The following is a 22,246-nucleotide window of genomic DNA, read 5'->3' as shown; positions in this document are numbered from 1 at the left end:
TAGTTATAGAAGACCAGCGACAAGATGCCCAAGTTGATCCTATACGGCCTGGAAGCGAGTCCGCCAGTTCGTGCGGCAAAATTGACTTTGGCTGCCCTGGGTGTTCCCTACGAATACGTGGTGGTAAACACTCTGGCCAAGGAGAACCTCTCCGAGGAGTTTCTAAAGAAGAATCCCCAGCACACGGTGCCCACGTTGGAGGACGATGGCCACTTCATCTGGGACTCACATGCCATCATCGCCTATCTGGTGTCCAAATACGGCAAGACTGACAGTCTCTATCCGAAGGATCTCCTCCAGCGTGCTGTGGTGGATCAGCGACTGCATTTCGAGTCTGGGGTGATCTTCTCTGGCGCTCTGAATAGCATTGCCAAACCATTTTTTGTGTCCGGTCAGACCACGATTCCCAAGGAGCGGTACAACGCGATTTTCGAGGTCTACGACTTTGTAGAGACTTTCCTCACCGGACACGATTACATTGCCGGAGATCAGCTGACCATTGCGGACTTTAGCGTCATCACATCGATTCCCGCCCTGGCGGTATTCGCGGACATCGATCCGGTGAAATATCCAAAAATTACTGCGTGGATCAAGAGGATTGAGGAACTTCCTTATTTCGAGGAGGCATGTGGCAAAGGGGCCCGGGAGTTGGATACCCTATTCAAGAAATTTAATTTTACCTTCTCAGCTTAATATTTATTTTTAATATGTAACGATATAAGTTATAAAAACATGTTTGCCCACTCATACAAGGCAAAATGGCGTATACATGATCATGCAGTGCAGTGGTAAGCCTGTTCATTAATAAAAGTTTTACTTACCCAATAAAAATAACGAAAATGAAAACTCATCCAAAAGCACAGAAATTCCAAAAGCTATTTCCTGAAAATTCCACAGGGCTAAAATGATATAAGCACTTTAATTACACCAGTCATGCAACGGAATATCTCAATCATGCTGCTATAAAAATAACAATTGGAAAATGATTATGACTTTGATTACAGACAGTTTCAAAAAACCCAACATTTTTCTGCTGTAAGGATACAGATCAAATAGGTCAAGTGGCAGAATTTTCCACAACATTTAAACCAAATGTGATAAGGAATGAAATATAAACCAAAACACTTAACACCTTATGGAGTGGCTCAGTCGAACTCGACAATAGAGATCGTCTAATCCATCTGCTATCTGCTATATTCTGAAATTCCTGAAGATAGATAGTACTTTGTCTTTTAATAGCACTGATTCCCATTACATATGGCATTCAAATAAATATTATGTCAATCAAAAGGAAACCTAATTATCTCGGCCGGCAAGGGTGAGAAAGCTTGGAATACCCAAGTAGCGTATATAAAATGGGAATAAAATTAACGGATCGTTGCTCGATCGGTAATTGCGATAGTCGGAGCAGGTTTAGTTTCAAATCGACACCCAAGGCGAGCGGACGGACACCTGATAGCGATTACCATGGGAAAATTAGTGCTGTATGGTTTGGAGCCTAGTCCGCCGGTGCGGGCCTGCAAACTGACCCTCGACGCCCTGGGCCTTCAGTATGAGTATAAGCTCGTGAACCTGCTGGCCGGCGAGCACAAGACAAAGGAGTTCAGCGTGAAGAATCCGCAGCACACGGTGCCCGTGCTGGAGGATGATGGCAAGTTCATCTGGGAGAGTCACGCCATTTGCGCTTACCTGGTTAGGCGCTATGCCAAGAATGATGCCCTGTATCCCAAGGATTACTTCAAACGCGCCCTTGTCGATCAACGTCTGCACTTTGAGTCGGGTGTGTTGTTCCAGGGCTGCATCCGGAATATTGCCATTGCGTTGTTCTACAAAAACGAGACCGAGGTGCCGCGCTCAAAGATTGACGCCATCTACGAGGCCTATGACTTTCTGGAAGCGTTCATCGGTAATCAGCCTTATCTCTGCGGTACGGGCATAACCATCGCCGACTACAGTATAGTCTCGTCCGTCTCCAGCCTAGTGGGCTTGGCCGCCATCGATGCCAAGCGCTATCCCAAGTTGAACGGCTGGCTAGACAGGATGGCCGCACTGCCCAATTACCAGTCGCTCAACGGCAACGGCGCACAGATGTTGATCGACATGTTTAGCTCGAAGATTACAAAGATTGTGTAATTTTGAACTCTACCTAGCTTACAGGTTACAAATGATGAGATGTGTTCTGATTACGTAACAATAAAGCTTATATTTGTATAAACTTTACAAAAATGCTTACCAGCTCAAAGTGCTGGTTCTTTTTTTCGAAACAAATATCACAACTTAATGATTAAACTGCAGTAATAACAATTAATACAGTTCTACGCACTTATTCGATAGGTTGGATTTATAAATCAAATATTGCACACATAGACCCCGATGGTCCCATCTCTCTACCACTCGATGTCAAATGCCGCTCTGAATCTAGCAAAAGTTGGTGGGTGAAACATTTCCAGTTTTCACCTTTCGGCTGGCTTGGACATCAAGAGGCTACTTCGAATGCATCGTTTTCGTTCTGGAATCTTTCTTTTGGAATGAATCCCTCTCACTGGCTAGCTGCTTGTCTTGCGCTTCTCCAGGGCCTTCCAAACCAGTTTCATGCGCTGCACGCAATCGCGATGCTGGGACTCCCACAGCAGCGTAGTAAGACGTCCAACGGTGGCCACACCGTTCTCCGAGCTTCGAACCCACTGGAGCAACAGCTGGTAAATCACCTGTAGGAAACAAATCAAGTGTTAATTTTCTGATTTCAATAAAATGTTGTAGTACTTCAACAACAGAGTTGTAACTTTTATACACCTGAACTAGCAATCTAATCAGACTAACAAGTGGAAGCACTATCAGTTTTATAAAAAATAAATAGCTGAAAATAATGTAAGCTAATTCGTATCATTTGAGATTTTTAAAGTTAAACAATTCGTATGAAGCCTGAAAATCAATTGTGATACTGCCATTTGAGTCATTAAGTAAGTAATTCAAATTAGTCTGATGCGTCACAATCATCTCGACATAGTCTACTGTTTTGCATATTAATTTAAGTACATTTCTGTTCTGTTGGTTGGATGAAGAACAGGTAAGGGAAGTATAAGCTTCACGAGCCTTACCTCTCTGATATTGCCATGCATTTGGTGATCGATGATGGCCTGATCGATCTGTCCCTCCGACTGGCCAAGATCACGCATCACCTGCTTCCAGCCCTCGCCCAAGTGCGTGGAAACCACATCGAGCAAACGCACATCCGGCTCCTCTTGGGACTGCATCATGGCCACAATGCTGACCGTTTTGCGAGCCGCACTGGGACGCGGCTTGCCCTCTGGAGAGGCTACCGACTCCTCTGTGGCACTTGTACTGCCCTTTCGGGAACTGCAGGCGCTTAAGTTCTGGTTGAAGTTGTAGACGGAGCCGAAGTGCAGATTACTGGCATTCGAGAAGTTCATGACCACCTGTTGCTGGGCGCTGTGTATGTTCATTGTGTTGTTTGTCTGCGCGTTGCTGAGGGTGCCCGGAATATTAGCGGACTGCACCACATCCATTGAATTGTAGTTAGGATCGCTGAGCTCGCGCAGCACTGATTCGGTCAGATCCGCAGAGGCTGTGGGCGTGCCAGCGGAAGAGGGCAGCGCCAGGGCTCCGCTGTTGTTGTTATCTGACTCGTTGTCGTCCACAGGAGCTGCGTCCTTTTCCAGGCGTCCCTCCACGGGTTTCGGATTCTGGGCCTCCTTTCCGCCAAAGATTGTGGGCAACAGGTTCCTGAGCTTCGACATGCTGCTCGCTGATAACTGGTAGCTGTGAATGTGCTCTCGCTTCCGGAAATTCCACAGATTGGGGAGTTTTTTGCCTTTGTGATTCTTTGCTCTTTTTCAATTTGGTGGTGGTAGGCCGAGGATGGAACTGACTATCGATAAGCCTAGCCGATGTTTAATATTAAACGATATTTCCGTTACATCAAAAATTTCTTGAATGATAAAAAATTCAACTGAATAGCATTTCTTATTTTTTATTTATTTATTTTAACAATTTTAACAATTCAAAATTTTTACTTAGTTTCTTAATCATTATTAATTTGCATATAGGTTTATTAGAAAAAGATGATACCGATTTTCGCCTCTGAAAGGTGGTGTTTCTGTTTTTTGCTAGACATCTACATTAACATATGTTATAAGTATTAAATTATTTTCGAATATCCCCAAAAGCCGGCCATAATATTTAGCACCAACAGTCGATAGTTCGATTTGACAGTTCGCTCGCGATGGGAATTAGCGACAACCCTGCACCCGCTGCGGCCTATCGCCCATCTCTATTTGCCACGTTCGCTCATGTTCATTCACATTTTACTTGGAGTCGGTAACGTTGAGTTCCGCGTTCGTGCGTTCTGCCTTCCAATAGAAAGTCTGGGTGTGAATTTATCAAGATTCCAGTGCGAAAATCAACTCTCATTGGCCGGTGATCCGTGCGGCGGTGTAATTGCAGCCGGAATTGCATAAGTTGCGGCGAGCGAAATAGAGAGTGCACGGATTTACAGTTATAAAGGGCCGGCAGCGGCGGGGCGGTGACGGCAGAGCCAGAAGAAGAAGAAGAGGCAGCAGTGGCGAAATTTAAAAAAAAAAGCGATGAAAGAAAATTCGGGCCGCTAATTTTCTTCAAATTTGTGTTGCGGTCGGCGAAAAACAACGTGTTTTTCAATGGTTGATAATACACACGGGCGGCGCACTCGCGCTCACCCACACAGTCACAAAAGTCGGCGACGTCGACGACCCACACGCACACAGAGGGACATAAAATCCCGTGCATACGTGTGTGCGTGCATATATAAGCATATTTGTCCGATTGGAAGGCGCGCGTGCTGCCTTTTTTTTTTACTTTAACTTTCCTATTTTCCGAAGGGGGGAAGGCAGAGTTGAGGCCCCGCCCCGTGCCGGAAAAGAGGATCCACACAACCTTTCACCTGGGAAGCATACGGCACTGATTTCCGCATTTCCATACTCTCACACACACTCAGGCGCACGCACACAAACACGCCCACGCGCTGCTCCAATTTTGTTGCCGCTGCTGCCACAAAAACAATTGTCCAATAAGTGGCCCGCATATGCTGGCCTCCCCCCTGCACCGTTCTCTCTGCAACAACGCGCTCTCTACGACAAATAACATTAGACTTTCTATTGGGGATGTGCATAACGCAAAATGACCGTCCAAATGCTTTGTAGGGCATCCATCCTGGTGATGCCACGATCTTCTGCATCCGCTAATTGCATTAATTTCAAGCAATTGTTTTTCGGCTTTTCCAGCAGACACCCAAGTTATCAAACTGGATTTGGTCAAAGGAGAGTAAACTAGGCCGGATTTTTTGGATTTTACAGTACCGTAAGTTGAACAACCTTTGCCTAGGGTTAATTTGCATAGTTTTACATTTTACACAAGTGTTTTGCCAAAAAAGAAACAACATAAAAACGCCCAAGTTAACGGTTCCATGCCTAAAACTGACTACGTCAAGCTTTTCTTTTTTTTAGTCTTTGGGATTTTTGTATCGAAATTACAGAAACAAGAATCCATCCGATATGTGCATACCAATTTTGTATATTTTGTTGTTGTTTCTTTTTTTTTTTTGGTTTAAAGCTGAACTTTAGCGCATTGTTTTTGTGCTTTGTCTTCATTTGTCGACGTCAGCGTCGCTGCAGGCGTCACATACGAACGTATGAACGATGGTATTTGCTATGTATGTAGGTATGTTGCTTGTTTTCGTTTTTTACCTGTGCCTTCTCGAAAGGTGGCAACACACACACAACCGCATTCCCGAAGAAGCAAAAGAGCGACACAGAAATGTGCAGGCACACAGGCACAGTCACACTCACATGCATATACACCACTGGCACTCGATCGTTTTGTTGTAGTTGCCGGCTATCATCCGGTTTTATTTGGAGCTGCTCCCCTGCTCCGTTAAGTTACTTCGCCAAGCTGTCGCTCTCTCCTCTCCCTGTTCCTGTCCCTGTCGCTCTCGCGCTCTTCATTTGACACATTTTTCATGAGCACCCACAGGGGCGTCGACAGGGGTTTTTTTTCTGGACTTATAACTCCTACAACAACTGCAATTATCTGCAATATATAAATGCATTTACGTTTTTATTGAACTTCACAATACAATACGATTAAAAGATAATATTACCCCTTTATAGAAATACTGCCACCGCCTCTGTCCACACATACAAAGATACACTCAATAAAGAGGCAGCCATATCTTTGTTGTTCTTTCGGTGGAGAGGAAAATGTAGGCTACGAAAACTCGTTGGGCATTGATTTAGAAAACAGCTTTGGTCGAACAAGTGCATGGTCTCTGTCTCTTCTGTCTTCGGTTGAGATCTCTCTCATTCGCCAGTTCCCAACCTTTCACCCAATCGAAATCCGACTGATAGCAGCTTAAATTTCTGGACGCGCATTTGTAGCATTGCCACCGTGTGTGTCTTTGTGTGTGTACGTACCGCAATATTATGGTGGAGCTTATCAGCCAGAACGGCCGATAGTTATCACTCAGCTCCGGAATCTGCCTGCGTGGCCCATTGGCCGCGTCCACTTATCACCACCGAAAAGCAGAGAGTCGAGCACTCAGGCACTCATCTCGCCGATCCAAGCACTACGTGGCCTTAGTTTCGGGCTCTGGTGCAGAAAGTCCGTCTGAAAAGCAACTGTATTTCGGTTTATCAGCGCCAGAAAATCCATTTGACGCACCCCCTCTGGACACGCACTGTTTACAGTGCGGTCCCAAGCAATAAGATCTCCCCGAATGATTCTGCTTCAGAGTAAAAGCTCAGAAAGTTATTTTAATATGTTATTTATGACCTAACTTAATAAATATTTTGGTTTAGTATTGAATAGTATTGTTAATTGCTCTTAACCGTATACTGAGGAGAAACTAAAAATAGCAAGCAGCTTCGCAGAATTTCAATACTCCTCACGTTTTTATAAGAAAGCAACAGTAACCTAACTTGTTCTTAGGACACTTCTTTGATTTTCTTTACATAAGTCACGCCGCATATCCAATGAATTATCTTTGTACTAATTTGTTTACTGTAGCCAAGCGGTCCTAATATGTGTACGTACATACGTAGGTTCTTATCAGTTGGTGGCAGCCAAATGCGGGTCTTCGGGGGTCGCACTTATCAACTTTCTGCGATTTTGGTAGGTCTGCGGGCGGCTGACAAAAGGAAGAGATGAAAACTGAAGCTAAACGGGCCTATTTTAAGCCGTGTTTGCCAAAAAAAAAACAATGCCATTGAACTATTTGTTTTTTGATTGATCGACCAGCACTTCGCTAATCCCCTAGAAACATTTTGTTCCTGGTAGCTTGCTTTATCGCTGGCTGATAAACAAGGTTATTTAATAGGGTCTAGTATGTTGTAAATGTTTTGTGCACTTGATAAGATATATTCTACTGTTCAATTTCAGTGTACTGTAAACGACTTGGAACGAAAAAGGACTTTTCTCTTTTTTTAAGTAATGCAAGCAGCAGCAGTGATGGAGGAAACTAACAACGGTGAGTTCATCGAAGCTTAGATATCACCAAACAATTACTAACCAAAAATCATACTGCAGCAACTACCATCGAGCAGCAGCCCATCGCTCTCATCAATGGCCAAGAGCAGGTGGCCAACGAGCAGCAACCATCCTCGCCCACTTCGGTGGCCACGCCCACTAGCACCACTAGCGGCGGTACTGGCAATGCCACACCCGCCTTTAGCTACGACGACCTGTTTCCGGCCCTGCCGGCCAACACCTCGGCTCAATCGCAATCCGGAGCTTCCGGTTCGACTCTAGCTCGTGTGACGAGCTCCCAAAAAACGCATGTAAGATCAAAAAAGACCTTCCATATTGATTTGGTTCTGGTTCTACGAATTTCATGTATTAAACGATCTAATTTTATTCAACAGATTGTGCATGTTCCCTGCAAGGAGCGCAAGTCCACCGAGTCGGAGAAGTTCGGCGAGGGCGAGTCGAAGCGTATTTGCCAGCAGATCACCAAGGAGACAGGAGCCCAGATCGAGATTGTGAGCAGCAAGAACCAGTCGCTGACCTTCCTGATTAAGGGCAAGCAGAGCGAGCTGCTCGATGCCCGCCGTAAGATCCTTATGGGCTTCTCCACGCAGGCCAGTAGGCAGGTGACCGTTCCCCGGGAGCACTTCCGCGTCATTCTCGGCAAGGGTGGCCAACGTCTGCGCGAACTCGAGCGTGTTACTGCGACGCGCATTAACATCCCCAGCCAGGGCGATGAGAGCGAGTTCATCACGATTGCCGGAACAAAGGAGGGTATTGCCCAGGCCGAGCAGGAGATTCGTCAGCTGTCCGCCGAGCAGTACAAGAAGTCGTCGGACCGCATCACGGTGCCCAAAGTTTACCATCCCTTCATCGTGGGCCCCTACAGCGAGAACCTTAATAAGCTGCAGGAGGAGACTGGCGCTAGGATCAACGTGCCGCCTCAACAGGTTCAGAAGGATGAGATTATCATCTCGGGCGAGAAGGACGCAGTCGCAGCGGCTAAGGCCAAGGTGGAGGCCATCTTCAAGGATATGGAAAAGAAGTGCTCTACGGTCAGTGTGGAGGTAGCTAAGCCGAAGCACCGCTACGTCATCGGTCCCAAGGGCTCCACCATCGCCGAGATTCTGCAGTTGACCGGAGTCTCTGTGGAGATGCCGCCCAACGACTCCCCCTCGGAGACGATCACTCTGCGTGGACCGCAGGTGGCCTTGGGAAATGCCCTAACTGTTGTCTATCAAAAGTCCAACTCGGTTAAGTCTGTGGAGATCAATGCGCCACACTGGATCCACAAGTATGTGATCGGTCGCAAGGGCGCCAACATGAAGCAGCTGGAAGAGGACTGCCCCAACGTGAACGTAAATTGCTTGGAGGACAAGATCAAGCTGGAGGGAGATCCAGAGAACGTTGACCGGGCTGTAGCCTACTTGTCCGAAATCATCAACAACTACGAGGAGAACTTTACGTTCGAGGTGATGACTGTTAATCCTTCGTACTACAAGCACATCATCGGTAAGGCTGGAGCCAATGTGAATCGCCTTAAGGATGAGCTGAAGGTTAACATTAACATCGAGGAGCGCGAGGGCCAGAACAACATCCGTATCGAGGGACCCAAGGAGGGAGTACGACAGGCGCAGCTTGAATTACAAGAAAAAATCGACAAACTGGAAAACGAAAAATCGAAGGATGTGATCATCGACCGCCGTCTCCATCGTTCCATTATCGGAGCTAAGGGCGAGAAGATTCGCGAGGTGAAGGACCGCTACCGTCAGGTTACAATCACGATACCTACGCCCCAGGAGAACACCGATATTGTAAAGCTGCGTGGTCCCAAGGAAGATGTGGACAAGTGCCACAAGGATCTGCTCAAGCTGGTCAAGGAGATTCAGGAATCGTCGCACATTATCGAGGTGCCCATCTTTAAGCAGTTCCACAAGTTCGTTATCGGCAAGGGTGGCGCTAACATCAAAAAGATCCGCGATGAGACCCAGACTAAAATTGATCTGCCTGCCGAGGGTGACACCAACGAAGTGATTGTCATCACTGGCAAGAAGGAGAACGTGCTCGAGGCCAAGGAACGTATCCAAAAGATTCAGAACGAGCTCTCCGACATTGTTACCGAGGAGGTGCAAATCCCGCCCAAGTACTACAACTCAATCATCGGCACTGGCGGCAAACTCATCTCCTCGATCATGGAGGAATGCGGTGGTGTGTCTATCAAGTTCCCCAACAGCGACTCCAAGAGCGATAAGGTTTGTGTAGTACCATTTCTAGGCCAAGATTTGTTATTAATTATTTTTTAATTAAATTCAGGTCACTATTCGCGGTCCCAAGGACGATGTGGAGAAGGCCAAGGGTCAGCTGTTGGAGCTGGCCAACGAACGGCAGCTGGCTTCCTTTACCGCCGAGGTGCGCGCCAAGCAGCAGCATCACAAGTTCCTCATCGGCAAGAATGGCGCTTCTATCCGTAAGATTCGCGATGCCACTGGTGCCCGCATTATCTTCCCCTCGAACGAGGATACTGACAAGGAGGTGATCACCATCATTGGCAAGGAAGACAGCGTGAACAAGGCCCGTGAGCAGCTGGAGGCGATCATCAAGGAGTGCGACGAAGTAACCGAAGGTGAGGTTTCTGTCGATCCCAAGCACCACAAGCACTTCGTTGCCAAGCGTGGCTTCATCCTGCACCGCATTTCCGAGGAGTGCGGCGGCGTGATGATCTCCTTCCCCCGTGTCGGCACCAACTCTGATAAGGTGACGATCAAGGGTGCCAAGGACTGCATCGAAGCGGCCCGCCAGCGCATCGAGGAGATCGTCGCCGATCTAGAAGCGCAGACCACCATCGAGGTGGTGATCCCTCAGCGGCATCATCGCACCATCATGGGTGCACGTGGCTTTAAGGTTCAACAAGTCACCTTCGAGTTCGATGTGCAGATCAAGTTCCCTGATCGTGACGCCACCGAACCCGTCGAGGTTTTGACCAACGGAGGCAGCGGCGAGAATGGAGGTGAGGAAGGCCAGGAAGGAGAGCAGCAAGCCGAGAAGGAACCCGAGCAGGAGCCGGTTCGTCAGTGCGATGTTATCCGAATCACGGGCAGAATCGAGAAGTGTGAGGCCGCCAAGCAGGCTCTGCTTGATCTTATCCCCATCGAGGAGGAGTTGACGGTGCCTTTCGACCTCCATCGTACCATCATTGGACCGCGTGGTGCCAATGTCCGTCAGTTTATGTCCAAGCACGATGTGCACGTGGAGCTGCCGCCTAGTGAGCTTAAGTCGGATGTGATCAAGGTGTGCGGTACACCCGCTCGCGTCGCCGAGGCCCGCGAAGCGCTGGAGAAAATGATTGTGGATTACGAGGCTGATAGGGCCGATCGTGAGCTCCGCTCCTATGTTCTCCAGGTGGACGTAGATACGGAGTTCCACTCAAAGCTCATCGGTCGTCATGGCGCTGTGATTAACAAGCTGCGTGCCGATCACGACGTCAACATTTCGCTGCCTAAGCGGGATGAACCCAATGACCGCATCATCTCTATTACCGGCTACCAGGCCAATTGCGAGGCAGCTCGCGAAGCCATCCTGGAGATTGTTGGTGACCCCGATTCCCTTCATCGCGAAGTTGTCGAGATCGACAAACGTATCCACCCCCACATCATTGGCCATCGCCGACGCACCGTTCGCAAGATCATCGAGGATTATCAGGTACGTTTCCCGGAAGATTTAGTTTGCTTTCAAGATATAAATAGATGGCGTTTCTTTTTAACTAATAAACCCCTTAATGCAATCAGGTGAACATCAAGTTCCCGTCTGCCGAGGAGCAAACCAATTCTGTGACCATCATTGGCAAGCCAGAGGACGTTGAGAACGTCAAGGAGTTGCTGTTAGGCATGGCTGAGGACTACGAGCGTGACTTTTTGGAGAACGTGCCGCTAACGCCGCAGACGATTGGTGCCTTCCTAACTAGTTCGGGATCTGGATCCGGCGAAGGTGCCAGCGAGAACGGATTCGTCATCAAAGACGCACCGTGGGAGAAGCAGAAAAACCTGACTGCGCCCAACACTCAGTCGCAGGAGGACTTCCCCCACTTCGCTGCTGGCGGAGCTCCGGTGGCCGCCGCGCCTATCACCTCAGTGTGGGGCCCCAAGAACTAAGTGCATCGGGCCGAGTGTCCCGATCGCCAGCAGTAGCAGCAATACTACACGTCGGGGTGCGCCGGGGATCGGAGCTGGAGATGGACCAGGAGCTGGAACTGGAACTGGATGGATTATCGGGCAATGAGCGGCAGAGCAGCGGCAGTCGTTCGGACATCTCTTTAGTCGAAAACTAGTGTCAAAAAAAAAAAACGGTATAGGTTGTCTCCCAGGAGCTTTTCTACAACGCAATTTGTGCAGGTTAATAGAAAACGAGAATGACAAAGCAAGCAACTATTTTTGTATGATTTGATACAGGATCAATCAAACACAAAAACAAGAAAAAAGAACCCTCACACACAACGACACATACACATGCTCACACATATGAAATTGCATTTATACAACATATAGAGTACGAGAATCGAAACAGACAATTGACTCACGCCCCCAGTTCCGTTCCCCGATGTGTTGGCCAAACCCCGGCCACTTTATACATAAAACACTTAATTGCCAATTTCTTTTTATATAACCATTCTTCATTGCAACAAATAATATTCTAATTAGTTGAAGCTCCCTAAAAGTAAGCAGAAAGTTCAGCAAATGGTTTGTTAATTGAATTAAAACTGACTAGCGAAAAACGTTCAAGAACGAAAGTAATTGTAAGCATAAAATGTTAATTATTTACATTTACCTTCTATCTCCCCCGTTTTGATAATACCATACTCATATTTTTCGTATTCGGAATTTCTATTTTCCTCCTTCCCAATTAAGTGATTATTATGATTTATGCGAAAGTAAATGTTAAATGAACGTTGATTGTATTGTAAAAACGTTTCTTACGTTGCGGGGCGAGAGTGGAAGTGGAAATGGCGATTTATTTAAACAGCAAATACACACCTTACTTACATTTATTAACTATATTTCCCGCACGCCTGCTCCTGCTCCCCAATCCTCCAGCGTTCTCCCTTCTCTCATACAAACACAGCCATGTTACAGAACCCGAAAAACACACACCGACTCTGTTCACATTTCAAAATGAGTATCGACATTTTAATTTTGTGCAATCCCCTTGATTTATATTAAATTGTTTTCGACTTATGTTTTCCTCTAAACTAATTTTCTTTGCGTCGCGGTGTAAAAAATATCAAAAAGCAAGTAAAAGATTTGGAACTCTTCCAGTACTTTGTACGAGTATCGGGTGATGGTTTTTCAGTTTTCTCAACTCTACACCGCGCAATATCCGACAGTTGAAACACAAAGTATAAGAGAAATTTTTAATTTTTTACTATTACTATTCAATAAAAAACAAAAAACCATATGAAAACCAATAAAAAACGTAAACAAATCGGATCTTCTTTTGCAACGTTTTTCTTTTGTTTCACTTTTGTTTAGTATTTGGATTGCTTTTGTTCAAAAAGAAAAAGAGTATGATAACACCAAGAATAACAGACCTGATATTGTACATTTTTAAAATTATACATACATATTTACAACAACTGCATTAGTAATTCTAAGAACGAAAAAGATACAAACTATATAAAATGTATATATTTTCCTATATTAACGGACAAAATCAAATGTACGAGACGACGGTCAATTGCTGTCTGCAAAACAAGATATTTTCACTCACGATTCGATTTTTTACTATAATTTTCCAACCAGATATAGCAGATACAACCGTATGTCTTATTTCTTTTGAAATACAAAAGTTTTAAACCGAAACTTTTCTGTTTGAATAAAGGCGCGATCTGGCAGCTCTGGCTAGTGGTGTCACAGCAGCGATATGTTACCAAGCGGCAACAAGTTTGGTTGTGGTACAATCGATAACAAAACTTGGAGTTCAATTCTGTATAATTTAATATACTGCAGTTTTTTAACATTTATTTCGAATTAAATATATATGCTCATGTGTTTTTATTATTTTGTGTATGTAGTTTTGTGCACTGCAAATGGAATTTTTTGACCGAAAGCTCTTATCGATAGTGGCATTCCGTCGATTTATTAAGCTGCCATCGATAGCTTAGCACGGGAAACAAAAAATTATTTTCAACTTAAAACTTTAGCGACAAGTGCGTGCAGTTTGCATCGAAATAGTTAACAAAATTGCCGCAGACTTCCGGAAACTACGCCGCAATGGAGGACCGTAAGTGTGTGGCAAACGGATGCAGTGCATCCTTGCAATTACAATGCAGCGGCACATGTTTTCGTGGGCTCTTGTGACCTGGGTGGATTTGGACACCTTAGACCATTCGTGTAATTAGGCAGCATTATTATTGTAGGACACTGATTCAGCGGCGGCTTTGCAAACAGTTTTAGGGAGGGCCAGAATACACAATGAGTTAACCTTGGTGCGCTTGGGAATCAGCAGATGAGTCATGGTTCCGATTTGCGTAGGGTGAAAGGCTTTCCAACTGCTCGACATACCGTGGGAGTTCTGCGACATGCTATGGATGGCAATATATGTACATATATGGTGGATGGGGGCATGTGCGTTGTGGCATTCAAGACACTAACGTAAACATGGCATTTTCCTTTTCCGACGTCCATGCATACGTGGCTGTGAAAAGCGCAACATCCGCGGGGCGTCGATGATATGCATATCATCTGGAAACGCCTCCTCCGCCCACCGGCCTTATCGCCATGGTGTCATGGACTTATTGTCCGGAGCTCTGTTGCCACATCGAAACCATTCAGTAATTGGCGTCCACTTGTTGACTTCTCGATTGGATTGGGCCTGCCACAACAACAGGCGCTTCTGAGCAGCAAGAACTCGCAGCAAACCAGACCTAACTCCCATATTCACATACATATAAATAAAGTACATATAGGGACCATCAATGTGGCACAGTGGCTTTGTGCTCATACAGTACTAGATGTTCGTAGGAAGCTGGGAAAGATCGGAAAAATCTAAACTGGTAATTACTATTTAGCAAGAAGCTAAATTATGATGGCTGTGTTATTTTCCTCCTCTTCGTTTGGCTCCAACAAATCAAAACAGTTATGTACAGTAAAAAGTGAATAGGGTGTACAACAGCCTTCTTAACATAATTCAAAAGCTCGTTGCTTTAGAGCAACGTAACTGCGGCTTTTAGTCAAGCTCCACTGTAGTCTTGCTGGTTGCTGCTGCTGCCGTTTGTTGTTGCCCCTTTTGTTTAGCGCTCTTTTTGTGGCATTTCTCGTCTTTCGTGCTGACACGAATCATCAGCAAGCGGAGCCAATCCACATCTACCAATTTCTAAGCCGAGATCGAGTCAGTTGGCATTCGGCTGTAGAAGAGCGTGGAAGCAGGCCCAGAACCGAAAGCGAAAACGAAACTGAAACCGAAACAGCAACAGAAGCAGAAGAACCACAAACCCGCTGCGATCGCATGGGGAGGGGAATTTATGTGGAACGCGGAGGGGCAAGAACTGAAAGCTCAGCTGGAAAGCAGGGCCAAGAAAATGTGCTCGCTGCTGACCGTGGTAACGTGATACCCGCTTAGGACTGGGCCAAGACGGCATGCTCCTCCTGCGCCACAGCAGCTGCCACGTTCAAAATAGAAAGTTGCTGCCAAAGATGAAAGAGAGCGCCGCCATTGCCACAGAATAATGAGCGAATCGGAACCGAATAGCCTGGAGTTCATTGAAGACTCCTATTTGCCTGGCATCGATGATCTCACCAGCACACCGTCGCTGGATCTGGAAACTAACGAAGCTGTCTTGGACTGGTATGATGATGGGCAGGAGGAGAGCGAAGCTGAGCTATATCTGCGTAATCTGACGCTCGACCAGATATTCTACGATGTGGATTCGGACTACACGAATAGCCTGGAACTGCAGGCCGTGGAGGCGGACTTCATTGGCGCCAAGTTGGCCAATCAAGCACCATCCTCTTCGATGGCCAAACGCTTCCGGTTGAAGTTCTTTGCCAAGCGAACCATGCGCGACGTTAAGGTCACGTTCATAGACTTCTCCAAGCCGTATCTGGCCAAAATATCGAACAGTGATAACTACAAGAGATTCCTCAACATTGGGCATAGAAGTAGAGGTACCAAATTCGGGGGCTTAGGTCGGGCCTTTGTTCCAGGGGCTTTCATAAGTTGCGCTATCCACTTTCAACCATGACTAACCAGACTAACTTCTCTGTTTCTTTCTCCTTCGCCTGCCTTTCGCCTCGTCAGTTTGTGAGTATTAACCAAAACCCAGTTCTAACCAATTAACCAACTCATGTCTTTGCAAATTGTACATACAACTGAATTCGGTGTATTCAGCCTATGACAAAGTCTTTGAGGAAGTTGCTTTCAAAGGAGGTACTTAAACACTGCCCGCCGACAACATTCAAATTAAGCTACAGTCCCACACACAGCACCCCAGTTTTCGTGTTATTTTCGATTTTCAAATATTTAATGGGCTCTTATTTTATGTGCAGATAATACAGCCAACCTGTCGGAGCCAGCATCTCCAGCTAATTCTGTGGCATCCGCAGAAATCGCCGCCGAGTTCGCTGCGCTTTCCGTCGAGGAAAAGGAGCAGCGTCGTGCTGAGTGGAGTCAGGTAAGATGCATCATAATTTGATTACTCAGCTCACACACTAAATCCTTACCCTGAAATCCAGGAGCTCGCCCGCGTTGAGGAGGAGATCAACACGCTGCGAACCGTCCTAGCCTCTAAGACGCGCCATGCCTCCGATCTCAAGCGCAAGCTGGGCATCACCGTCTGGAAGGAGGTGACGGACGACATGAACCAGGGCCTTAAGAACCTCAAGGAGAGCACTGTGTAAGTTGATGAGCCGCGCGTACATCTGCTGGGCAATTAACCCGACTAGCCAAGTTTTAATTTCTAACCATGCTTTTTGTTTCAAACTCATGTTGAAACGCTGAAATGTGTATTTATTTAGTTTCCAATCGGTGGAGCAGAGCGTGGGCACGTTTACTAAAACGGTGTACGAGGCACCACTGTAAGTAATTGGGTTCAGGCTGCCATTTTTGTTGGGTACTTTTGGAGTTCTCGGACTAACGCCGTGTTTCACGCCACTTCCTCTAACACAATAACCTACTCTCGCCTGTTTGTAACTAAAGCACCTACGTTTGCCCACATTGTGTATTAGCAGAACTATCCAGATGTGTTACTAATGTTGGAATTTTCTCTTCCCTAGATACCAACGCACTGAGTCGGTGTTAAAGTCCACGGGCGAGAAGACCGCCTCGGTGTTTGGCAGCATCACCAGTGGCATTTCGTCGAAACTGTCGCAAATGAAAAACTCCGAATCGATGCGTTCTATCGAGGCTTCGGTGGGCTCTGCCTACGAGAACGTTAAAGTAAGCTATGAACACAACAATTTTATGTGCCAATCTCATGCGGTAACTACTATTTTATTATATATCTGTCTTTACACATCTCTCATACTGTTGCGATTCTGTTTTGGTTCCCGTCCAACTAACTAACACTAACCACACCTCTTTTACACTTGCTCACCCACTCTAAACGCACTCTGAATTGGGATCCTTCGGTTGATTTGCTTGCTTACACAACGAACTCCTTGCGACAATGCTGCTGCACCTCTACTACAATCTGTTCGGTTTTCTGTTCCATTGTAGACCAAGGTGACATCCCGCTCGGGTTCGGTATCCAGTTTCCCAGATGCCCTGGACGAGAACAACACATCCTCGGGTCTGAATTCACCCACAGACTCACTCACTAAATAGATTTCGAGGCAACTGCAAGGCCAAGCGCATCGATAATGTGGAGCAACCTATACTACACACAAACCGACCCACGCACCCAATCTATTAACTTATTTAACTAAAGCGAATTGTCGTGTCTGCGCACTAACAAAAGGATCAGAATTTATTTAACCAGAAATCATATATACACGTGTGTCGATGCGGTTTATATAACTTAATATAACTAAAATCTGCGCGACATATTTTGTTTGCCAAGGGAAGCACATATTATACGCATCTATTTGTATTTGCCTTGAAGACACCATCGAATTGCATGATTTGTTTAAATTTAAAGCCACGCTGGATCGAAGATCAATAGGGCTTGCTTCATTCGTTTATATAACTATCGATCTAAGTGTACGTTTAAAGACTAAACCACATTGGGTGTCCCTACCTGATGTCGTCATTCCCAAATGTTTCCAATATTTAGTAAAGAACTTTAGCAAATCAAGCATTGCGGTTAAAGTGAATATACATTTGTTTTACGCTTTTATTTCTTCTCTAGGCGTTGAGTTCCGTGGTTAGATGGCGTTCCCAATTCCGTTGAAAAGCCGATTCCAAATTAATTTAGAACTATATATTTGACTTATGATCAGAGCTTGCGTGCAAATAATACAAAATCCATTGGTAATCTTAAGTGGATAGAGCCCGTACTGCTAAAGTTTGAAAGAGAGAGACGATAATCGCACCCAATTTGTTGCTAATGCTGATCAAATTTGCTATATGTGTATGAATAAATCTTTGAATAAATGCAAAATTTTTTGCCCCATAAAGAGTAATAATGTCTTTTTATTGGCTTAGCTTACCAATCAAAACTTTAACGTATATTCCGTAATTTATACTGCAAATGGATTTAATATTATTTTACCAAATCATCTGTCAGATTTAAAAGTCCCGCCAAAAAAAATGCTAAGCTCATTTGACAACTCTGCTTAAGACCAGGGATGAACATATAACAGCTGCTTGCTTTGGCGAGGTGGCAACGCCGCCAAGGGTTCTTGCATATTCCTCAGTTTTTTCTTCAGGCCACAAGAAAATCTTTAGATATGAGGAATTTTAAATGAAAACAGCGAGCAAGCAGAACGCATCGTGATGCCGGAGTCCTAATCAATCGCTCCGAAGTAAAGTGCAATTAAATTACATAGTTTTATACAACGGAAAGCGGCTGGCCAGCCGCAGCAAGTATTCTCGCCTACAAGCAGCATTGTTCTAAATGCTAAAAGTTTATTACTCATTAAGCGTTTGTGTGCCTAGTTAGTTAATTAATCGCAGCCGGAAGATGAACTTCACGTACTTGTTCGTGCTCATCTGGCTGGCCTTCCTCATCAGCAGCGGAGTGCTGCTTTTCTCGCGGGGATTCCTATTGGCCCGTGTGTCCAAAACGGAGACGAGCACCTGTCGTCGCTTGTCCACCAATCCCAATGCTGTAAGTAATAGGTGATGACTGAAACAGGGGATGCATCTCAAATCCTTTGTCCTTGAACAGGAGTACGTCCTCACCGACGAGGTTGTGAACGAAATCTTTAAGGATGTCAACGCCTCCTCCAATCTGTGTCTTCCGCAAAAGTCGAAGGTTATCGTCCTGGTTGTGGATGCACTTAAATACGAATTTGGCCTATACAAGCAGAACGTCACGAGTCCCCTGCCCTATGAGAACAAACTGGTGGTACTCCAGGAGCTGCTGCAGCAGAGTCCTGACCACGCCCGTCTGATGAGATTTCGCGCAGATCCGCCAACCACCACGTTGCAGCGCCTGAAAGGACTCACCACCGGCAGTCTGCCCACATTCATCGACATGGGTTCCAATTTCGCCTCGCCGGAGATCAACGAGGACAATGTCATCGACCAAATAGTCAAGAACGATTTGCCGGTGGTCTTCCTTGGGGACAGCACCTGGACGGATCTGTATCCGCGTCGCTTTAAGCGATCGTACTCCTATCCTAGTTTCGATATATTCGATTTGGACAGCGTGGATAATCAGATATTGAAGAACCTGCCCAAGGAGCTGGAAAGCGACGACTGGCAGGTGCTGGTGGCCCATTTTCTCGGCGTGGACCACTGCGGACACAAGCACGGACCCATGCATGAGGAAATGGCGCGCAAGTTGGGCGAGATGAACGAGGTGATAAGGTAGGCGGCATCACATTTATTGCTAACTGCCAGAATCATATTCATTATGTATTTAGATCCGTGGTGGCGGCGATGGACAATGACACCACGCTGCTGGTGATGGGCGACCATGGAATGACGGCATCCGGCGATCATGGCGGAGATACCGATGACGAAACCAACGCACTGCTGTTTGCCTACTCCAAGCAGCACAGATTTTATGGCAATGATTCGGGCTCAGATAGCGAAATGCTGCAGCAGGTGAGATAAGACAAAGGGTAATCACGGCGCGTCACGTCACAGTGATAAGCAACGATTTTTGCTTTCCAGATTGATCTGGTCCCCACGCTGGCCACCATACTCGGCGTCCCAATACCGTACTCGAACCTGGGCCTAGTCAACTTTAACATTGTACCCGATCTGCAAGTACCGCATTTGAACAAGTTCCAGACCCTTCTGCTGCATTCCTGGCAGAATGCCCAGCAGATCTATCGCTACTTCTTCCAGTATGCGTTGGAGAACAAGCGCACATTTAACGTGGAACAAATGGACCATCTAGAGACTGAATTCATACTCCTCTCCCACCGGGTGCAAACTGTGTACAACGAGGTTGCTTACAAATCCTTTATACGCGATTTGAATACCAATCTGCGAGACATCCTGGGCACCTGTCGAGAGATCTGGGTCAGGTTTGATCCCACTCAGATGTCGCAGGGACTGCTTTTTACCTTCCTGCCGTTGTTCTTCATCTTCTTGGTGGTAAACAACTCTCGACCCGCTGATTTTGCGCACATCTTCAAAGCCAAGGAGGTCTTCTACGTATACCTAATCAACTTGGCCGCTGGAGTATTTGGGTATCGCTATTTCAAGACTTTCTCATTCAAAACAGAGGAGCAGGGAGTGATCTTCTTTACGGCCCTATCCAGTGCCGTCATCCTGGCTTTCCACACACTGCGTCACTGGACTAACATTGCCACCAACTGGTCAACTGTAAAGCGGTTTGGACACATGCCCACGCGTCTGCTGCTTTTCGGTACCATGGCTGTGTTCTTCTCGAACAGCTTCGTCATCCAGGAGGCCAAGATCTTGTCGTACCTCCTGGCGGCAGCGATACTATTGCTCTCGCACGAACTTCTGCGGCTGAGTGCCCGCTTGGATTTTAGGACCAAATTCAAGGCTTCACAATTTCTGCGCTCCACAGCTTTAAGGCTCATTCTGGCCAGCGTCTTGGCGATATGCTTAATACGCTTTGCCTACACGCTGTTTCGTTGCCGCGAGGAGCAAGGCAACTGCTCGGACTTTGTCAACGCGGGCGGAGCCGGATTCTCAATTAAAAAGCCAGGAACGGCCAAGACGTACATACTCGCCGTCGTGGTACTAGTGGTGTACACCACGCTCACACGATTGTATCTGCGCTCCTGCGGTAACTTGACCGGTAATCTGCCAAACGTATTGCTGGCTCGCTACGGACCTACGGTGGCCTCGATCTGCGCCGGCGGCCATATCCTGCTCGCCAACAGCTCTATCAAAAACATCCAGCGCACGCACATCGATGCCATGGCTCTGGTGATCTATGGTCTGCTGTTGGTGCAGATTATTGTACTTTCCTGGGCTCCCCTAATGACCTTTGTGCTTCCGCCGAGGAGTTCCCATACCGTGACCATCAACGGCAACGAAAGCATTGTTCCGGAAATCTTTAGGAAAATGAAGCGTATGTACGAGGGCGATGACGACGAGAGGCGTAGTCAGATCCCGGTGGTTTACGGACTAGCAACCGTTTACTCCTCCATTGTCATTGCATTTGGCGTGTTCTTGGCATTGGTCATGATAGTTCTCCTAGAACCGCGTGCTTCCATCGGACTGGTTGTTTGTGTGGCCGTGGGAGCTATCCTACTCAGCGTGCACGGTATTTTGCGCTATCGAACAGCCACTAGTTTTGGTAAGTGTGTGATTTTGTAGTTCCTTCAAATGGATTACATATTGAAATCTCTTCCCTACAGAGAGCTGTGTGCAGCCCACTTTTACGGCCCTGGTTGGCTGGTTCCTGCTGGCGCATTTCTGTTTCTTTGCCACCTCGCATCAGACGACGCTGTCGCAAATCGAGTGGCGTGCCGCCTTCGTGGGTCGCACCACTGGCATTGGACAGTCGAATTTAGTATCTGGTGCCTTGGTCATTTTAAACACCTTTTGCGGACCCATTTTCTTCTTCTGCATGTACTCCCTGCTCAGCACAGAGACCTTTTCGCTGTTCGCACTGTTTCCCAACCTCATACGAAGCTGCAGGAGTGGCGGCAAAGTGGATGCGACCACGTCCATGTCGGATTTGGCCAACGAAGCTGTGGGCTTTGATATGACTCGTGGCGAACTGTCTCTGTACGAGTACGAAGATGTTTTTCTGGGCGCTGGCTTCAAGCTGGCTACCCAGTTCTTCATGCTACAGGGACTCAAGGTAAGCGATTGCAGTCACCCATGCTCTTAGATGAATACTGTTCCAATTAACCGAATGCATTACAGATTTTCTGTGCCATGATGGCCTGCACCATTCACTGCCGCCACCTGATGGTGTGGAAGATCTTTGCGCCGCGCTTCATCTACGAGGCCCTCGCCACCTTCGTCAGTCTGCCTGCCCTGATTGTGGGCTATCTCCTGGTGTTACGCATCCACCGTGCTGTGGACACCCTCATTAAGCGCATCAACAAGGCCAAGGTCCACTAGTCTCAGCCCAAAAGAAATGAATTATTTATTTTGACCTTAATACACACACACACACAAGTAATAAGAAAATTCAACT

The 22,246-nt window shown here is 46.6% G+C and overlaps 6 protein-coding genes across 15 annotated transcripts; 5 read left to right on the top strand and 1 right to left on the bottom strand.

The window, feature by feature from the left end:
* Positions 1-20: 20 nt before the first annotated feature.
* LOC122613138 (glutathione S-transferase 1-like) lies at positions 21-823 on the top strand. The gene has a single exon (XM_043787168.1). It carries the CDS (start codon positions 25-27, stop codon positions 691-693), a length of 669 nt encoding a protein of 222 aa, XP_043643103.1. The 5' UTR covers positions 21-24; the 3' UTR covers positions 694-823.
* Positions 824-1,414: 591 nt separating this feature from the next.
* Positions 1,415-2,226, top strand: LOC122612134 (glutathione S-transferase 1). Its single transcript, XM_043785545.1, has one exon. It carries the CDS (start codon positions 1,468-1,470, stop codon positions 2,131-2,133), a length of 666 nt encoding a protein of 221 aa, XP_043641480.1. The 5' UTR covers positions 1,415-1,467; the 3' UTR covers positions 2,134-2,226.
* LOC122612133 (protein immune deficiency) lies at positions 2,184-3,862 on the bottom strand. The gene is made up of 2 exons (XM_043785544.1): positions 3,099-3,862; positions 2,184-2,708 (listed from the first exon to the last, which is right to left on the bottom strand). Exons 1-2 carry the CDS (start codon positions 3,756-3,758, stop codon positions 2,547-2,549), a joined length of 822 nt encoding a protein of 273 aa, XP_043641479.1. The 5' UTR covers positions 3,759-3,862; the 3' UTR covers positions 2,184-2,546.
* A 431-nt stretch (positions 3,863-4,293) lies between these two features.
* Positions 4,294-12,995, top strand: LOC122614974 (vigilin). Its single transcript, XM_043789768.1, has 7 exons — positions 4,294-4,338; positions 5,280-5,355; positions 7,432-7,519; positions 7,579-7,829; positions 7,914-9,767; positions 9,829-11,214; positions 11,301-12,995. The coding sequence occupies exons 3-7, from the start codon at positions 7,483-7,485 to the stop codon at positions 11,661-11,663; spliced, it is 3,891 nt and encodes a 1,296-aa protein (XP_043645703.1). The 5' UTR covers positions 4,294-4,338; positions 5,280-5,355; positions 7,432-7,482; the 3' UTR covers positions 11,664-12,995.
* Positions 12,996-13,634: 639 nt separating this feature from the next.
* Positions 13,635-18,125, top strand: LOC122614975 (tumor protein D52). 10 transcript variants are annotated; one of them, XM_043789778.1, is made up of 6 exons: positions 13,636-13,788; positions 16,053-16,177; positions 16,239-16,399; positions 16,521-16,580; positions 16,779-16,941; positions 17,852-18,125. In XM_043789778.1, the coding sequence occupies exons 1-6, from the start codon at positions 13,779-13,781 to the stop codon at positions 17,891-17,893; spliced, it is 561 nt and encodes a 186-aa protein (XP_043645713.1). In that variant the 5' UTR covers positions 13,636-13,778; the 3' UTR covers positions 17,894-18,125. The 10 variants fall into 10 exon arrangements, with proteins under 10 accessions (XP_043645714.1, XP_043645713.1, XP_043645711.1 ...); XM_043789776.1 differs by lacking the exon at positions 17,852-18,125 and adding an exon at positions 17,221-17,816; XM_043789775.1 differs by lacking the exon at positions 17,852-18,125 and adding an exon at positions 17,221-17,816 and having other exon boundaries at positions 16,779-16,983.
* Positions 18,126-18,324: 199 nt separating this feature from the next.
* On the top strand, positions 18,325-22,244 carry LOC122615159 (GPI ethanolamine phosphate transferase 3). Its single transcript, XM_043790073.1, has 6 exons — positions 18,325-18,772; positions 18,833-19,476; positions 19,533-19,716; positions 19,786-21,394; positions 21,456-21,904; positions 21,970-22,244. Exons 1-6 carry the CDS (start codon positions 18,626-18,628, stop codon positions 22,168-22,170), a joined length of 3,234 nt encoding a protein of 1,077 aa, XP_043646008.1. The 5' UTR covers positions 18,325-18,625; the 3' UTR covers positions 22,171-22,244.
* Positions 22,245-22,246: the final 2 nt, after the last annotated feature.

The sequence above is a fragment of the Drosophila teissieri genome, chromosome 2R (assembly GCF_016746235.2).
Source record: "Drosophila teissieri strain GT53w chromosome 2R, Prin_Dtei_1.1, whole genome shotgun sequence".
Taxonomy (NCBI): domain Eukaryota; kingdom Metazoa; phylum Arthropoda; class Insecta; order Diptera; family Drosophilidae; genus Drosophila; species Drosophila teissieri.
This window is presented reverse-complemented; position numbering and strand designations above follow the sequence as displayed.

What these genes read in the sequence shown, in the direction of transcription:
- LOC122613138 (XM_043787168.1), top strand. Translation starts at nt 25, where the DNA reads ATGCCCAAGTTGATCCTATACGGCCTGGAAGCGAGTCCGCCAGTTCGT.
- LOC122612134 (XM_043785545.1), top strand. Translation starts at nt 1,468, where the DNA reads ATGGGAAAATTAGTGCTGTATGGTTTGGAGCCTAGTCCGCCGGTGCGG.
- LOC122612133 (XM_043785544.1), bottom strand. Translation starts at nt 3,758, where the DNA reads ATGTCGAAGCTCAGGAACCTGTTGCCCACAATCTTTGGCGGAAAGGAG. An exon ending in TGCATGGCAATATCAGAGAG is followed by an intron (nt 2,709 to 3,098) that starts GTAAGGCTCGTG and finishes TGTTTCCTACAG; the next exon opens with GTGATTTACCAGCTGTTGCT.
- LOC122614974 (XM_043789768.1), top strand. Translation starts at nt 7,483, where the DNA reads ATGCAAGCAGCAGCAGTGATGGAGGAAACTAACAACG. An exon ending in GCGACTCCAAGAGCGATAAG is followed by an intron (nt 9,768 to 9,828) that starts GTTTGTGTAGTA and finishes AATTAAATTCAG; the next exon opens with GTCACTATTCGCGGTCCCAA. An exon ending in AGATCATCGAGGATTATCAG is followed by an intron (nt 11,215 to 11,300) that starts GTACGTTTCCCG and finishes TAATGCAATCAG; the next exon opens with GTGAACATCAAGTTCCCGTC.
- LOC122614975 (XM_043789769.1), top strand. Translation starts at nt 15,233, where the DNA reads ATGAGCGAATCGGAACCGAATAGCCTGGAGTTCATTGAAGACTCCTAT. An exon ending in GTCGTGCTGAGTGGAGTCAG is followed by an intron (nt 16,178 to 16,238) that starts GTAAGATGCATC and finishes CCTGAAATCCAG; the next exon opens with GAGCTCGCCCGCGTTGAGGA. An exon ending in AACCTCAAGGAGAGCACTGT is followed by an intron (nt 16,400 to 16,520) that starts GTAAGTTGATGA and finishes GTATTTATTTAG; the next exon opens with TTTCCAATCGGTGGAGCAGA.
- LOC122615159 (XM_043790073.1), top strand. Translation starts at nt 18,626, where the DNA reads ATGAACTTCACGTACTTGTTCGTGCTCATCTGGCTGGCCTTCCTCATC. An exon ending in TGTCCACCAATCCCAATGCT is followed by an intron (nt 18,773 to 18,832) that starts GTAAGTAATAGG and finishes GTCCTTGAACAG; the next exon opens with GAGTACGTCCTCACCGACGA. An exon ending in ATAGCGAAATGCTGCAGCAG is followed by an intron (nt 19,717 to 19,785) that starts GTGAGATAAGAC and finishes TTTGCTTTCCAG; the next exon opens with ATTGATCTGGTCCCCACGCT.